The sequence below is a fragment of the Uloborus diversus genome, chromosome 1 (assembly GCF_026930045.1).
Source record: "Uloborus diversus isolate 005 chromosome 1, Udiv.v.3.1, whole genome shotgun sequence".
Taxonomy (NCBI): domain Eukaryota; kingdom Metazoa; phylum Arthropoda; class Arachnida; order Araneae; family Uloboridae; genus Uloborus; species Uloborus diversus.
This window is the reverse complement of record NC_072731.1, coordinates 76,663,702-76,682,476: the sequence shown is the minus strand read 5'-3', so window position 1 is coordinate 76,682,476 and position 18,775 is coordinate 76,663,702. Positions and strand designations below refer to the sequence as shown.

General features: G+C 31.4%; 1 protein-coding gene across 1 annotated transcript in view; it reads right to left on the bottom strand.

Moving 5' to 3' along the window:
• Positions 1–10,452: 10,452 nt before the first annotated feature.
• Positions 10,453–18,775, bottom strand: part of LOC129230473 (NADH-ubiquinone oxidoreductase 49 kDa subunit-like) — a 68,240-nt gene continuing 59,917 nt past the window's right edge. The window contains exon 12 of the mRNA XM_054864878.1: positions 10,453–10,600. Coding sequence (XP_054720853.1) covers positions 10,563–10,600 — 38 coding nt within the window. The 3' untranslated portion in view covers positions 10,453–10,562. The remainder of the gene's footprint in view (positions 10,601–18,775) is intronic.

Genomic DNA, 18,775 nt, shown 5'->3' with positions numbered 1-18,775 from the left:
ATTTTGAAATGCCGGCTCGCACCTTTACAGGTTAGGGTACCTGAACGTATCGCTTCTAAAGCAGCAGAAAGTTCTTCCCGACGGGGCAGGAGTCAGCTTTTGGCGTTATTCTTTTGTAATTCCGCACCATTTTTACTAAGAATATAATAAAAATTGTAGCAATATAGACTAGTGACACTTACTGTTAGTTAGACAATGATGCAGGGTTTAAAAATTAATTACATTGCTTCATTAAATCGTTGCAAGCAAATTATATCTGTCATAAAAGAACATTGCCAGATTAATGCGAAAGTGCAGCTCCAAAAAATGGGAAGCTGCACTTGCCCCTTTTTTTTCGGGCCGCGCTTTCCCAGTCGTATAATTTTCTGGGGCAAGTGCAGCCTTAAAATTAATTCATTTTAAAGTAAGCAATAATGAATCTCAGCTTTAAAAATACGAAAAGTAGACATGAAATAGTTGTACTTACGTTTTGGGTGCACGAAAAAATGAGAACAACAACAGAAGAAACGATGATTTCTCGAACCATAACAACATGGCACTGTAGTGGGAATGAGAAAAGTTACGAAACGAGGGAGGGAATAGAGTTACCATTCAAGTGACGCGATGTAACACACGCAGTGCAAAGTAATAACGTTTACCAAGCTACCCAGATGGCAGCAGCCTTGCAGATATTCCCGGTGTCTGATTATTAACCTAAGCCGCACTTGCCCCAAGACCGCACTTACCCCAACTGACCTTATATTAATATTTCAGGTACAGTAAAAAAAATTCTATTGTGTGTTGTGTTGAATTTTCTGCCCATATTAATTAGCTAAAATAAAATCAGTGATAAATAAGATTCGTGTTTAATATTAGTAGTAAAATATTTATTGTAGCATATGCTTTTTTTTTTTTTTGAAAAATCTTAAGGCAGTGGCAAAAATTCATTGCAAAAGATTTATTCAATTAAAAAGTCAAAAACATTTTTCACAGCCTAATAAAAGTTCAAAGAACATCTAACTGAAGTAACAGAATTGTATTTTAATTATGATTTTTAATAAAATCTAAGTGAAATAACAGAATTGTGTTTTAATTATGATTTTTAATAAAAAAGAAAGTAGCGCAGTCTCTGAGATCTCATGTCCCCTGTTATGTCCTACTTTTTCACCTTTTCTGTTATGGATTAAGGGAATTAATTTAGCTAAAGAATTTACAGTGCAGCTTTCAAAATAAGAGCGAATATACTATTTTGAGTTTGATTTTTTTTTTGTTCAGTTATATACAGTGTTTTAATTGGGGGGGGGGGAAGCTATTCTCTATTGGTTTGCTACTGCAAAAATTATGTAAATTGGTTTCAAACCACATTTTGTTTTACAAAATTAAATATGCTTTTTAGATCTAAGCTGGTTAATTAATCTAAACTGACCTTTTTGGCCAAACGAAAATCTGTTAACAAAATATTTTTTTTTTCTAGTTACAACATAGGTTATATTGTATCATTTCAATATTCTCAGAGGTGAAACCAGGAACCCCCAATTCCTTGGTTTTAAGCCATGTTACTGATTCTAGCATGTTATATAAATGTAAGGAATTCATGACTCCCATTCCCCCCAGGAAAAAGTATGGCTGCACCACTGAATGCATGAAATTAACATTTGTTTATGTTGAAAAAAAGGTAAATGGAACGTGATATTTTTTTCATTTACATGCTCTGGCAATTTAACTTATATTACAAGCTCAAAAATGAAATGAAGAGAGCAATGACTTCTTTAACTTTAAATGAAAAAAAAAAAAGTTTAAGCTAAAATTCTGGCTTGAAGTAATGAAATTTAATTGGAAACAATCTACTGTCTATGAAAAAAAAAATAATGAACTTGTTGAACTTATTATATATATATATATATATATATATATATATATTATTTGCAAAACATTATATGATAAACCAATCAATCATATAAATTTAGACCTTTTGATAAATTATTAATATTTATAAAAATGTGGACCAAAACAGGATCAACCCCCTCCCCGCCAGGTAGCATTGTAGGAAATAAAATGTGTAGGTGCTATGGTCAGTTACTTACTTGCAACTTTAAAAGGTTGTTTCATTTATCTCATTTAAAAAACCATGAATACTGATTCTATATCAAGGAATTTCGGTTGCTTTTGCATTGTGGGAAATTCCTAGTCTGTTTTTAAAGAATTCACCTATCTTCTATAATAGCTGTGAAGCATAAATTCCAGCTGAGTGCTGCTAAGCTAAGTTATCAATGTAATTAAACAGTTTATACAATTTCCTATTTTGTAATCTATAAATCTTTCTTGTCTTTTCAAGTAATTGGTTTTACCATTAAAAGCAAACATAAGGGATTTAGATCTCAACTGCAACTGCTAATTTATGACAAAATTGTTTAGTTCGGTTCAACTGATCTACTTAAACTAACCAAATTGGTTTTTTACATAGACTGAATTACTATTTTTAAAATGCAGTAGTAAACTATGCATTAATAAGAAGTAAAATTAAATAATATTCCTGTGATTGTTTTAATTTTTTAAAAAAAGGACAATTTCCTCAATGAACTATATATTTTAATGATTTTCTGGTGAATTACATATGCAGTAATAACAAATCTGCTCTTGAGCCTATTTTCCTGTAAAAGTTAAAAGCAGTTGAAAAAATGCTTAATGCACCGTGTAGCTAAAAAAGTAAAAAAGAAAGAAGGTATCAAGTACTGAATTAATTGGAACATGTATTAAAATTTGGAAGTAGGGTTCTGAGGAAGGAAATATTTGTCGGTCTGCTCATATGTCTCATAATGAATTTTTAAAAGGGCGATTGTTATTCATTTTTAACTGCTTTAACATTTCTATCTATATTTTGAATTTTATTTGTTTAAATCTTTTTATTTATTTATTATTATTAATATTTTAAGGTTTTAACTTGCCTGTTTAAACAGTTCTAGGTAGTTATGTGGAGTTTTAAATCCAGATTTTTGGAACTAATTTTTTTATATCAGTTAGTCAGCAAGGAAACTCTCCCATAACTTTGCACTGTTACCTTCCCCTGAGATTCAACCAACCTTGTATTTTCAATCCAAGTTTTTAAAAAATCATCCAATTCCTAGTAAGTTATTTCTTTTAGTTAAGATTTGCTGTTGATCTACATAATACGTGTTGAGTTTCTATTTTTTCTCAAATTTTTACGGAAACATTATAAAAATAATGTGAAATTTGAGTATAGGTTCTTTTTATTTATTTTTTGATTTCTTGGACCATGGGCCCCCTGCACTGCAGGTACGTAGATCTGGGCCTGACTTTAAGAGTGCACTATTTATTAGATTTTAAACATAAGATGCTTTAAAAGAAATTTCATAGGGTTCATAATCGAATGCAAGTTAAAGCTATTCAACTCAAATATTTTTGAGCAAGAGGTGGTTACAAAATCTAGATCAAAGTTCATTAGAACATGTTCCAATCAGGGATGTTCCCGTAAGGTTCCATATACTCCACATCTGCCGTATACTCGCAAACATTTTTTAGACATATTATGTACATGATCGCATACACACTTTGTGCATAGTAGATTACTGGGAGTATACTGTCAGAAAAGTTGATGGGAACATCAGATTTCAATCAGTATCACAAATAATATTATTTACAATTAATGATGCTCAACTTTCTTAGAACAAAATCAAAGATGACATGTTTTCTGTGCCATGTTAGTTGATTTCAATTTATTGAATATTCTAATATTGTTTTTTAATTGTTAAAACTCTGTTGGAAAATCTATGCTGGGGAGGAAAATTAAAATTGTTGGCAAGATATATCTGATGAACAAACTCTTAGTTTGATTAATAACATTACGCAAAGAGGAAGAAGTGAGGTAGATATGAATAATGTAGGAATAAATAAATGTGCAAAATAGAATGTTTCGTATTTTTTTAATAATAAAAATGAGTTAAAATACCATTTTGAAAGAATCTTTGTCAACAATTTTGTCCCTCAACTTTCTCAGCAGAAACTCACCTTATTGTAATTCTTCCTTTTCCTTGTTGTACTAGGAATTAAATTTATTTTGTATTGATAGAAAATGACACTAAGAATGTAACCAAACAAAATAATATATATATATATATATATATATATATATATATATATATATATATATATATATATATTTGAAATACTTTTATTTAACTTGTTTTCAGTGTTGGCAAAGTATTTTTTTAATCCAGGACCAGCCAAACAAAAAAGGAAAAATATAATATGAAATGCAAGATCTCGCCTTTTTCAATCTGCAAATCATTTTTGTTAAAATAGCCTTTCCCAAATTAACAGCATGAAAGCAGGTGTGAATAGTGCCTTTGTGTACTTGATCTACGCTCATTGTACTATTAATGTAATTAAAATATCATTTCAAAGCAATGAACTATCTCATTCAAATAAAAATAATATTAGGCACGAATTATTGAGGTGATAATTCACAATTTAAACTATTTATGAAAGTCATAATAGCATGCACTTTGACCGAGTAATCTTTTGTGTTTAAACAATGTCCAAATGCAGTCCATAATACATTGAAAAGTGAATTAAGTGTAGGAACATAAAAATGTGATAAAACTAATTTGAAATCTGCTCAATGTTTTCCCATGATATTGGGGAAAAAAATGAATAAATAAAAATAACAATGATTTTCTAAGTAAATTTCATAAATAATCTTTTAGGTTTGATGACAAAAGTTTTAATTGTAAGTGTAATAAATCACACAAAAGTCAGTTGAAAAGAATTCAATTGCTATTATAGGTGCTATTACATTATCCTAGAAACAATACTGGATTTAGGTTGTGTGGTGCTCGATGTTACTGAAATGCGTATAATAGGGAAGTTCTCGATTTTTCAATTTTATTTTTATATGATAGAGTAACATATATGAACATCATAGGTGAAAAAATTTTTGCGATACGATAAGTAGTTTTTTTTAAATTCATTTTTAAAGTTCAAGCGCCTGTGACGTCAGATGGCATAGGAAGTGACGTCCGATAGGAGAGAAACGCTAGCGAACCGGTTCCCATGTCATGGGAGAAATCGAAGAACGTGCATTCGACTTCAAAGATGAAACGTAAAAGGCTTATCTCCTCGCGTTTCTGGAACATTAAACCTCTCATCCTCTCGGAAATATTCGAATATCACCATTGATATTATTTGAGGAAGATTATTTAGATTGTGCTTTAACGAATCCGGCCTCCATAGTGTGTTCAAAAGGATTATTGAATTTCTAAAAAATAAAAATATCAGCGCGCTCAAAATGTCCCTAGCGAAAACAAGGGATCTTCGGCGGAAGGCTGCCCATTCGCGCCCTGTGACGTAGGCTCATGACGTTTCAGAAGAGCGCACTTTTGCGCGTGGATTTTTAAAAATTCATTAAAAATCAAACACGGTGTTTTAAAATTCGGCGATGGTGAATTTTTTAGTTTTGAGTGTCAATTAACAATATGCAATAGCCAAAATATGAACATTTAATAGGTTGCAACTTCCCTATTCTTGAATCACTTTGAAAATTCTTTGAAACCTCTTAAAATTATTTATTAAGAGTATTCAATACCATAGCTGCCAACCTCAAGACACAAAAAATAGGAACACTTAAGGGAAAAAATAGGATTACTGAGGGTTAAAATAGGAGCATGAAATCGTGGCCTGCGCTAAACCTTCCTTCTGTACCATAAGTTCCATAAATTCTAAGCACTTATAAAATGCTTTTCTGAATTCATAAGAACATATTGAAGATTAAAAAACACAATTATTTCTTATACTTGGAAGTAAAGCAACTTCATAGTAAAGGTCAAGACTCTGAAATTTTGAAAGTGGCCAGTGGCCATTAGACTCCAAAAACTTAGTGGCCACCAATGTCACCAAGTTTTGAAATACAAACTGAAGTGGGGGAGGCAGTTTTTACAAGTTCCATAAAAAAATAATAGATGAATAGGATTTAAAGAGAGATATTCAATACTTTTTTTGCATATGGAAAATTTAAGTTAAAATAGGTTTCTGATTTATTTTAAAAAATAATTATATATATATATTTTTAAATAAATGAATGAGAAGTCAGCAGGAACCTTCAATTTAGATGAAATAGTTTCAGTTTATAGCAAAGCCTACAAGGCAATAAGGATCAAATAGATAAAAATTTCCCCTTCAAGAAAATTAGTTAAAAAAAAAAAACATAACTTTTTGCCTTTTGTTATTTTTAATAGTTTGCATTGAGACAAACAACTAATTCTGTTTTCGGGAACTTAGGCTATTAATAGTCTTGTCTACTTCATGTTGCAAATGACAAAACATGGCAACAACGCGAAAAAGTCAAGACAATAGATTTTTGAGTTTGTTGCATTAAAAGTATTTATAAATAATTAATGAGCCTTAAAAAACTAAAATTTAGACGAAATAGCGAGTTTTTATCACATTCGAGTCTAAACCAATGAGGATAAAATAATATTCTGAAGAAGAAATTTTGCATTTTTCGAGAAAAAAATTTAGAATTTTACGAAAAAAAAGTCTATTTTGCATTATTTTCAATAGTTTGCATTGCAATCAACAACTAATTCCAATTTTGAAAACTTGGCCACTTAAGAGTTTTGTGTACTAAAATCTCGCAAATGACCAAGTATGGCGACTAAGTCAAAAATTCAGATATAAAATTTTGAATTTCTTGCATGAAAAGCAATTATAAATAATTAATGATCCTTAAAAAACTAAAATTTAGACGAAATAGCGAGTTTTTAGCACATTAGTCTAAACCAATGAGGATAAAATAATATTCTGAAGAAAAAGTTTTGCATTTTTCAAGAAAAAAATTTAGAATTTTCCGGAAAAAACAGCCTATTTTGCATTATTTTCAATAGTTTGCATTGCAGAAAACATCTAATTCCGATTTTGAAAACTTGGCCACTTAAGAGTCTTGTGTACTAAAATCTCGCAAATGACCAAATATGGCGACTAAGTCAAAAGTTCAGATATAAAATTTTGAATTTATAGCATGAAAATAATTTAAAAATAAAAAATCCTCATAAAACTACAACTTAATTGCGAATTTTTAGCACATTCGTGTCCAAAGCAATAAGGATAAAATAAAATTTTAAATGGTGTAACTGTTTTCGTATTTCTCAATAAAATTATTTAAAATAACCAAAACAAAAAAAAAAAAAACATTTTGCAGCACATTTTGCTTATTTTCATTAGTTTGCAGTTAAAAGAAACACCCAATTCTGCTTTGTCTTTGAAAACGAAGGCGCTTAAGCATCGTTCGTCTGCTAACTTCCATCTTGTGAATGACAAAACATGGCGGCTACGTTTTACACGTAGCTGAAATGCTCGATGAAAAAACGACGATCTCCAATTGACGCTCCCCCTCAGTGTTTATCCTGAAACTAAGCTTCCAAAGCATCAAATTGTCTTCTCTTTTGTTGAGTTTGTGCACAATTCCTGCCTTCGAGGATAGGGAAATTTCTTCTTTTTCCTCAAAAATCGAAAAGTGTACAAGCAAAGTCAAAAAAACGGAGTTTTTTTTTTGGAAAAAATCGGATTTTCGGAGTATGCAATAAAAATCGGAGAAACTCCGGGAAAAACGGAGCACTTGGCAGCTATGCAATACCCACAATAGGGGCAACATGTTAAAAATAAACTATCTGAAAGACTGTATATAAGATTAAAATTGTTTAAAATGTTTTGCAATAAAATAGAAGCAAATGAATTATAAACATTAAAGGGAAAAAAAGCACTTAATTCTGAAAAATGCATATTAGCACTAAACAAAATCTTAACTGGAGCATTATTATTATTTGTTCCTTTACATGTGTGAATGAATAAAATGAATAATAAGCTAACTTAAGCAAAACTAAATTCTTACTCTTGAAAAATATGTAAAATGTGTGTCTAAAATAATTTTACAATTAAAAAAAATATATTTCAACTTGACCTATTTTTGCAATGCCCCTCCCCCCCTTTCCTAGTGTCCTTTCGGCAAAAAGTAGCATGACTACTAATGTAATAAAGATGCTATCAATTTTTAATTCAAGTAACTGTATGCTTGTATAATAAATTTCAGCAGACATTCCCAAAATTTTCACCAACATAGCTTTATATTTTTGAATTACATAATTTTTAAGTAGCTGAACGCTGTTCACTCATGTATGATGAGTGTCGGAACAATACTGCCATGGGTAGGTAAAGGGCAGTATCTGCATAATTGTGTTTTGAAGATATTGAAGAAACGCTTTATGGATTCAATATACTAACAATAGGGAAATGTTGGAATTAAGATGCTTTTTTTTCAATGGAAACCAAATAAGCAAGCTTGTGCAATAACTAATGAACAATAGATGACAAAAATGGGGGGGGGGGAAGAATTTTGCAGGTATTGCCCTTTTACAGAATACTAACCCAAAATTGACTCTTTTTCATTAATTTTTCTTCTCAGTTTCATTCATAGGAGACTGCATGTATCATAATCCCAGAGCAGCATATTTTATGTTATCATATTAAAACGTTGCAGACTTCGCTACTTGCAAACAATTTTAAAATCTTTTTAATTAAAATTGTGGAAATGAACTTTCTGTTCCACTTATATGTAAGGAAAATGATGTAAAACTTTTTTGTTTATTCCATTTCTTATAAAAATCTAAAAATGCCTTTCTTGGTGTGTTTCCATTAATTATAAAATTACATACATTGTAAAAAGTTTTAAAAATCAGTGAATTCATAAAACTCAAAGAAAAAAAAAACAAAACTTACAATCATGAAAAATTACAAGCGGTTCATTGCTCGTTTAACCTTGCACATATGTGTATGATTGATGTTCATGCTTTAATTACTTTTGTCTTCCTGTATGAGGTGCAAGTATGTAGTGCATAAAGTATTTAAAATTAACTTTTAAACTTAAGTGTATTAATACACTTAATTTCCTTCCTACTCATTGTCATACAGGGATACAAAATACTTGAAACATTGTTACAGGTGTTTGGCTAATAATAAGTTAAACTATTTTATAAGCAAAAAAAAAAACTTTTAAAATAGGTCCTACATTGTGTCTTCATTTTACCTGCAAAACCCCATTTTTTGCAACTTTTCATCCTACTTCCAAATGTAAAAATGTTCAAAATGAGATGCAGAGATCAAATATTGAATGTTTAAAGTGGAAAAAAAAGTTTAGTGAAAAAAAAAACTAATCTTTTATATGCCCCTCCCCCATTCATAATTAGGGAAATCACAGGAATAAAAAACATAAACATAAAAAATTTGACAGTATGGTTACAACATTCTAAGGGACCATACCATAAATGAGATGGGAACATGAGGAGAACAGATTTTACACTAATTATTGAAGCAGAAAAAAGTATTTATTTATACTTTTGATTGCTATTGAAAAACAAAAAGGAAATGTTATGCAATGATGTGTAAAACCATCACCAAAACTCCTATAGATTGAGAGAGAGAGAGAAAAAAAAAACAAATTTATTAAGCTGCTATATGAACCCTGAAAACCACAAGTGTAAAGTGTTTTTAGTGATTAAACGGTTTCATATTAGTTATACTGATGTTAAATTTTTTGTGTTTGATTTATTTCTGTCTTGCTGCTTGTGATTTCCCTATATATGAAGGAGGGGAGGGCATAGGAACCATATAATAAGCTGGATTTTCTATATTTTTCATTTAAATTTTTTTGCTACAAACTTTTGACATCTTAAGATAACTCTGCATCTCTTTTCGACCATTTTTGCTAATGGTTGCAAAAATAAGAGGTCTTCCAGGTTAATTTGCTGACTGGCTGCATATCCGAACATAAAATAAATAATAAAAATTCGTAAAATAGTTTTTTTTTTTTTGTTACTATACCTGAAAAGTATTTTCCATTTTGATTTAAAGAAAGATAATATTCCAACAACCCTATCTGTTGTACTGAATACATAAATTAATTTTCTGCTAAAGAAGAGCTGTTCTCCATAAAAATGAATTAACTTTAGTATTGGGGGCAAAAAAGAATTTCAAAGTTAAAATGCCACATTATATCTTAAGGGAATTTGCATGTTGATTTTCAGTGTTGCATAAATATATTGTAATATGTAATTAAATGTTGAATTTGAGTCTAAGCTAAATGATATAATTCCAAGTTGTGAAAAAGTTATATTTCTATCTTTTAAGCTGATTTTTTTTATACACAAATGAGTACAACAATGAAAATATCTTTGTATATTACAACACCTTGATCCTCTTCACTTTGCATTTCAAGTGCAATAACTATTACAACCTGTTGTACATTTCAATTTGTTTTTATGTTTTTGTATAAATTCATTGTTTTAATGTCATATGATTTAAATTCTTATGTAAACTTAGTTTGAAATTTTAGAACCCTTTATTTTGGATACATTTTTAATTTACTACTTCATTATTGTGATATTTTTATTCTAATAAAAAAATGACTACATTGTTTCAAATTTTATTCTTTAAAATAACAACAAATAAATCCATACTTTAAGTTTTATACATAATTATGTACAAATTATTTCTTCAGTTTGACTTAATAAAATGCACTAACGATCTATTTCACCAAAAACAACATCAAGAGTACCTAAAAATATAAGGTAAATTAAAATTTCATCTTTATTCTTTTTCATATAAAATTCATACATTCTCATTAACAAAAGATGGAATGTACAGTAAACTCCCAATTATCGGCGGTCGGATAATCCGCGTTTTTTTTTTTTTTTTTTGAAACTTGTGATTGTGATGTTGTTTGCTTTTAGATTTTACATATATTTTTTATATTCAATATTAGTAAATGCAATGTAGCAATGATTTGAATGAATGTGTGAGTGTCATTAATATTTTTTATCTATTGCATACACTAAGAATGTTTTTTTACCTATTATTCGGATTATCCGTGGTTACCGTGCCACCATATTTCGCGGATAATCGGGAGTTTACTGTATTAGCTTTTAATGCAACTATAAACAATCTTTATAACCATAACTATGAAACACCAGGTTCGGAATTACAAAGTTAACAACTAAATACATGTAAAATTTGAATAAATAAAGAATCTTTTTAAATTTTTGTTTCCAATACGCTACTGTCATTTTCTTTTCCTTAAACAAGAAACATTAAAAGTATGAAGTTGAAAATAATTCAGTTTTACTGATGTTACAGGGTGTCCTTGAATGCCATGTACGAACTTGGAAGTGAGGTAGAGAACACGATAACAAACAAGAATTGTGCAGGAACATAAGGCCGCAAACGCAATGTTGACACACACTAATGCATACAAAGATAGAAACTGACGGATGCGTAACAGGTTACAAATTTATTACATGCACACGGATGATTTCACACAACAATTTGTTTTTAAGAACAACCATTGTTGAAATTTGCAGCCTGTAGCTTAATATACTTGTCATAAAGACAAAGCAGCAATCGATGAAAGCTTGTGAAAATGACTCCTCATTGCGACTCATATAGTACACGATATTTTTTCAAACAAAATCTATGATACTCTATACAGACCCCGAAGAGTTCCTATTTTTCCTACTTTTTCCTACTTTTTAGAGCTTTCTCCTTATTTTCCTACTTTTTCCTTTTTTTTCCTACTTTTTCTTTCATTAGTATATCACTTCCAATTGTGCATTGATTCTTATTTTTACAATGCCTCACCGATGATTTTCTGCATGTTTCAATTTTGAAAAGCAAAAAGAAACAAGCGGATCCTGAGCTTTGCATTGACTGACTACAGTAATTTCTGGAAGGAACGCCACAGCGTTTGCGTGTTTAAAAGTTAAATTTTCGTAAGTGACTTGTTTGCTGTTGCGGCGTTTATGATCGACTTTTCTTTTCCCGACTTCAGTCCTACTGTTTTAACAACAACAAAAAAAAAAAAATAAATAAATAAATATAAAAAAAATAAATAAATAAATAAAAATAAATAAATAAATAAATAAAAATAAATAAGTAAAGAAAGAAATAGATACTGGCACATTCTGATGCAATTATATATTATTTACCCGTCAGTTGGAAGCTTTAATTAAAGTAAACGCCTGACTTTTCAAACAGTGCGGAAAAAGCCGAATTTCCTATTCGCCGATTTTTTGTATAGTTAATTACAAGTGAAATGGAGCTCTATTCAAACATAGGAACGTAAGAAAGCAAAAGACAAAAAACCTGTATTCTGTACATATTTCATTGATGTTAGTACAAAATAAAAGCGACAGAGAACTGAAATTCACAAAAACGGACCACTTCAAAAACAGTCACGGAAACTAACTTTGGTCATGCATTTATATGATTATTGTTCATTCTAAATCGCAAACATGATTATAAAATTTCATTTTCTTTCCTTGCAAAAAGTGTTTGCCAAAAAAAAAAAACCCTACATGAGCAAAACGTTCCCGTTTTGGGAGAAAAATCGAAATTCAGTTTAAATAGCGAGATTCCGTTTTTATTTCTTCACATTTTTAAAAGTTGGGGGATAGAGCCACAAGCAAATATGTACTGTATTTTTTTTACTTTTAATGGGTATTTTCTACTCTGATATATCATCAATATCGAGGAGTTGCTTACCATTTTTATGTGCTGCATTTATGGCAATGCGGCATTTCTGAAAAGTTAAACTCTTTTCGATAGACTCTTACTCTTTTCAGGGTGCGGCAGTTATACCGATGCGGCGTATCTACTGTAAGTTATTGTACTCAGGGCGCCTGATCGAAGGGGGGGGGGGGGGGAGATATATGCAGGCATTTGATGCCAGGTGCTCCCCCCTTACTCTCAATTTCGTGAACAATTTCCGAATGAATATTTTTATTGTATGGTGAGGATGTAGAGAACTACATGCTTTCCCTTTTATGCACAGAGAAAAATTAGTACTTGATATTTTTCTTTGATGAAAATGTTATGTTTACCATCCATGGATTTTTCTTTTTCTTTTTTTTCTGGGACAAAAATTTTGAAACAAGGAGGTAAAAAAATCCTCAAACCTGAAAAACAATGTTAATTTTTATTGCTTGATTAAAATTATAACTGGCCCGTCATTTTTATTTTTCCTCCGGGGGTGGCTAGCGAAGAATGTATACTGAATGCGAATTTAATCTGAAAACAACAAAAACCGCACAAACTTGTATAGTTAAGCATTAATTTTCCAAATCCAGCGAGGAGAGAAATTGACCCTACTGACCCCCCATAAATGACTTTCCTGAAACAAAAATTTATGTTGAATGCTAAAAATACATAACATAATACAAACCCTTTGACCCTTTAGTTTACTTGTTTCGTTATTTATTTAGTTTAATTATTTTATTATAAATTTTATGTTCCATATTTAAGAACAAATATATTTTAGTTCTGCATTTTCAATCGTTTTCGTTTTTTTTTTCTTTTCAAATTCAAACACCTGCCCCTGTGTATGCAAGAATGCATGTCAGCTGCTGATTATTTTTAACGAAAACTAATTTAATATTTGCTTTGCTTTTTGTATCATAGTTTATGACAACAAGAGCTGAAAGTGTTAGTATTTTCAAATGATAAATGGATGCTCTCAAAGGAATGTTTTCGTTTTCGACAAAACAAATCTTTAACAAAAATAGTTTTATTGCACTAAAAATATGAGTTTTATTATTATTATTTTTTTGGCGATCGCTACATTACATTTCATTCTTTCACACTTAAAATTTTTATTACTGTATTGTTGAAAGATGTTACTTTTTTCGGATTTTATTTTCATATTTTTGTAATTAATATCTTTGTTTCCACCAGTTTATTTTTCATGCTGATGATTGTCAGCTTGTTTCTTTCGTTTTGTTTTTGCGACTCGATCTTTCATTATTAACTCCCTTTAATACTTTAAAAGAAATGTTAGTTTATTTTTGGGACAGTTTTAAATCAAAAATACTGTTAATTAATTTTACATTAGAAATAAAATTTACGCTAAATTTGTTTCCTCTTGACGTGCGTGTAGTCCTATCTCTTCCTATTTTTTCCTACTTTTTAAAGTGATTTTTTTCCTACTTTTCCTACTTTTTTAATTTTTGATTCCTTATTTCCTACTTTTTCCCTCCAAAAAACCACTTCGGGGTCTGTCTATACCTTTTTTAATCACTTTTTATGTCTACCCTCTGAAAATCAAAGAATATGATAATACATGCCATTTTCAAAAATTGATACTCATATTGTAATATATTGTTGTAAGTCAGAAATTAGTTTTGTCATTATTAAATGACAAAGTTCCTGTTATTAACGCTTAAGCATATTTATTTTAAGCATATTTATATTTTAAATGCTTTGTACAGTCAGTCAAGTGCCACATGGGGGCAAAGTGAGAAATAGTTTAGTTTCATTTACTTACACTTATACTATCCATTATAAAATCACTTATGTACTCATTCAGTAATTATTTCCTTTACCATCTCTTCGTTTAATAATTCCTTTATTTATTCATTCATTTACTTACTTTTTTATCAATTCACTTTTACTCCTTCATTTACTTTTTCTCATATATTAACTTATTTATCTATTGGTTAATTGTTTCATTTCCTTTTCTTGATCAAGTATATCTTTAACAATCAAATAGAAAATATTTCATTAGAAAATAATATTATTTTTCACTTTGCCCCCCTCCCCAAAGAAAAAGTGAAAAATTTCCACCCTTTTTTGAAGGTGCAAATTTACTATCAAAAATAAAAAATGTTTCAATGCAGATTTACTTTTCAAGTACATTGTTCTTTATTTATATACCGCAATTTTCAGCACATATTTCCAATTTGTTTATTTTGAAAAAAATAACTATTACAGTTATCTCTCTCACTTTGCCCCGCATTTCAATACTTATAATTTAATAATACAGGGTGTTTCTGAACTCTTGGGCAAAACTTAAAGAGCTGATAGTACACATCAGAATCAACAAGATAAAATAAGGATCTCAAAACATCTTCTGAAAAAGATAGGTGCCATTAAAGTTTGGGGTCCAAAATTTCAAATGATCATAAAAGACGGAAAAATTGGTTGATTTGTTTGTGCTTTTCACTAAAATTATTTTTTTATCAGTATTTTCTTGAAAATAAATTTTGAAGATGTAGTTTAAAAAATGCTGATAGAGGGAGTTTTTGACTTTGTAGTAACAAACAACTATTTTTTATGGCTATTTTTGAATCTCATTAAATGTTTTCTAATGCTTGGACTTGAACTTAAATTTTGAGCTTAAAATTTGAACTGTTGGGAGTGATTAAGTAGTGAAAACTGAACTGTCTTCAAAGGTTGAAATGCAATTTGTCACAAAAAAATGTATGTATCAAGAATAAATTGAGCTACAACCAACAAACTCGGCAGGAATGTTGTTTGGTAAGAGATGATTTAAAATTTCTTCACCCAGTGAGGAAATTTTAAATCAAGGGTAAGTGCGCTATTCGCATACAAGATGTGCAGATAGGCACGATTGAAAGTGGAAAAGCATGCGTCAAAGGGCACTTCAAACGAAACTGTCGAGCAGTAAGGATGCTATTGTGACTAGGACGACCTTTTAGAGGTACAGTACAACCTCGATATCTCCAATCTCTCGGGACCGAAAAAATTCGAGATATCAAGTTTTTGAGTTATCAAGGTTTTAAAAAAATTGCACTGGAATCTCTCACAATTACACACACGTATGCTATATGCATTTATATATGTACTATGAGATCACTTTGAATTACGATCAATTAAGTAGTCTTCAATATTTTACTAGATTTGAAATTTTATAATTGTCGAAAGTGCACAGGAAGAGATTTTAAAATGAACAACCATTTCAACTTGGTTTTTCCCCTAAAAATTTAAAAATTCTTATCTTCAACTAGTAGCTCCCCACATAAGTTTTCAGCAGCCATTTTATAGGAGTTAAAAAAGCAGAATGATGAAAATGAGGAACGCATTTTCCGTTTTTACTTGAAAACTGACTGGCGAAAAATCAACCCCGTTTCCTCAAAGTGGACAGCATGTTCGAGAGAAATGCACAAATATTCTAAACTCTGGGGAAAACACAGCACCCCTTTCATACCAACACTTCCTTATTATCTTGCTTCAATCCCCTAATCACAAAGTTTCCAAGAAGAGAGATGAAAACTGGTCCCTGGAACTGGTTTTACTACAAAAATTGCCAAAGAAAAACGACAACTGAAACTTGCTTCTGTGCAAAAATTTCGACATATCAAGGGTTTCGAAAAGTAAATTTCGAGATAACTACGGAAAATACATAAGGGTTTTTAAAGAAAATGCAGGGGGAAAATGTTTTTTCGAAACATCAAGGGTTTCGAGATAAGGAGGTTCGAGATATCAAGGTTCAACTGTACACAAACAATTTTAGGACTTTTTAAAGGGATGTACAGTGGGTCTCAGAGAAGCAGGATGGTTGTATAGGGGTGGATAGGGTGGGTTGAAAAAACTAATTTTTTTTTATTTCAAAGTTGTAATAGCACGGAGAAGTTGCGAATTATAAAGACAAACAAAGGGAAAAAAGAATTATAGAAACCGATTGATATCTTCTGTTTGCGCATGGGGCCTAAAATTTGAAAAAATATGAAAAAAACATCACTTTTGAGATTAATTTTTTTTTAATTAGATGTTTTTTTAATGTAATAGTTTGTAACGTCTTTAAACTGAGCCTTTAAAAGTTGTGTTTAAATTTGGATTCGATCAGCTAATATCTTTCAATCACACATGGGTCCCAAAATTTTCCAAAATAATGAAAAAGTTACATTTTTATGGGTTTCCGGTATTTGATGAATAATCAGTATCTAAATATTATAGACGAAATATTTTTTCAATCGAACTGAAAATCAGATAGAAAAAAAACCTGTCAGATTCAGTCAATGTTTTCTGGTAGCGCAAAGTTGTAGAAACTCTCTTGCGCAGACATCGGATTGCAATCCAGACAACATCACTCGCATGACTGGGGGCGCTCTCCTCCACGCCATCCCCGCCTTCCTAGAACCAAGTTAACTGTCTCCCAACATTGTTTTTTTTTTCAGTCTGCATATGTTAGTAGTGATCTCAGTAAACTATTATTTAGTTTGATCTAACTGTTTTCATTCTGCAACTCTTGTAGTTTTCTGTCACGATATATGCCTGGGCAATGGGCAGTTTGTCTCCTTCATTTCAATGAGTTGCCATTTCGCCATAAGTTTAAGCTCTTGGATGGCAAGACAACGGAGCCCAGTACCTCTAAAGGGGGAAAAAAAAGTAAAAAATCAAAATATCTAAAAATATAAATGTTGTAATGTCTTGTGCTGTTTGATGTTGTCATGTGTAAATGTAAAAAAAAAAGGGGAGGGCTCCCATAGCACGGAGATAGACAATCCGGCCAGCTTCCAGGCATGGTGTCGTCAGTAAGCCCGAGGTCTTCAAGGAAGCAAGTTCCACCCCCATGGAACCCCCCTCGAACTCCCCACCTATTTTTCGTAATTTCCATTGCAAAGTGTTCTCTCATTTTAAACCGAGACCGACAGGGGATCGGCGGGAAACACTTATATGGCAGTAACTAACTATACTTTATTTTTCAGCAATTAACTCATTTTTTTTTCCATTACAGAGAGGACACTCCGGAAATCAGGACTGATCAATATCTGCTCCCCACATAGAAGGAGTGTCCTAGTGTATGTTTCTGCCGTAGTGCATAAAATGTAGTAATGCATAAATGTATTAGTGCATTTTTATGTTTAACCCCCTTCCCTTACAGGGAGCCATAGCACGCCAAAGAAGTACGGGGAGATATCCCATATCTCATGGCGAGCAAGGCTCACACATTAAGGGGTAAACTCCCAGCTGGGCTGACGCCCAGCACGGGGACCTTCCCCGGCGCAATAAGCAGCAAGACCGTCTGTGGCTTAGATGACTATCGACCGTCACACTCAGCCGTGCGGGGGGCCCGCTACACGGACCCCCCGGACGGTGGAACCTAAGGCTTCCAGCTAAGTGGTGGGGTGTGTGCGGAGAAAAGTACCTCTAAAGGGCCAATTGGTCTTGGTGAAAAGTTTGTTGGCTGTCTGGAACATTACTTTCAAGCAATTCGCAGTGCACACGCAGACTATTGAACGCTGCGTAAAACTTGTCACGGTAGTCTCAGGAAAAGTTTGTAGAGTTGAATCTCAAGACGGATTTATAAGAACCACCCTACTGTCCAGATCATCTATACCTAACTTCACCAGCAAATAGGTCTTCAAAGTCAGGGATTGAATCACTGTCAATATGTGATTCGATGTCATTGTCGTCACTAATTTGTACCAACAATGGAGAATAAGATAATTCACAGTACAACCATCATCCAGTTGATCATTTCTGAGTATTCTTGCACATAGAAGTTGATTTTTGCATGAATGTTCTGTTTTTCTTCTTCGACCTTTCTTGACTTCAGAATTCTACTAGCCCCGAATATTTATGTATTTATTGTCATCTTGAGTCATGGCTAAACAATAAGTTTTCTGGGTGAGAGAAAAAAGCATTCTGTTCGATCACAGGGTCGACAACATAAAGCAAAGGTTTTGGCAAGTACCTGATATATTGTATTGCTTGGTAAACAAGTTTTGGGCTGTCTTAAGTAGGTTTGATAAAAACCACATTGGCATGAATGATTTCAATATAAACTATACTAATTCTTGAAGTTCAGGTGCGAGGCTTTCTTCACTTGGAAGCAGCATCCTGAACTTAGCATAGGAAATGGCTGTTAGTTTTTGCCATGAGATTTAGGGAATTAAATTTTTTGAAACATATTAAGGAAACTTTATAGTTAGTTTGA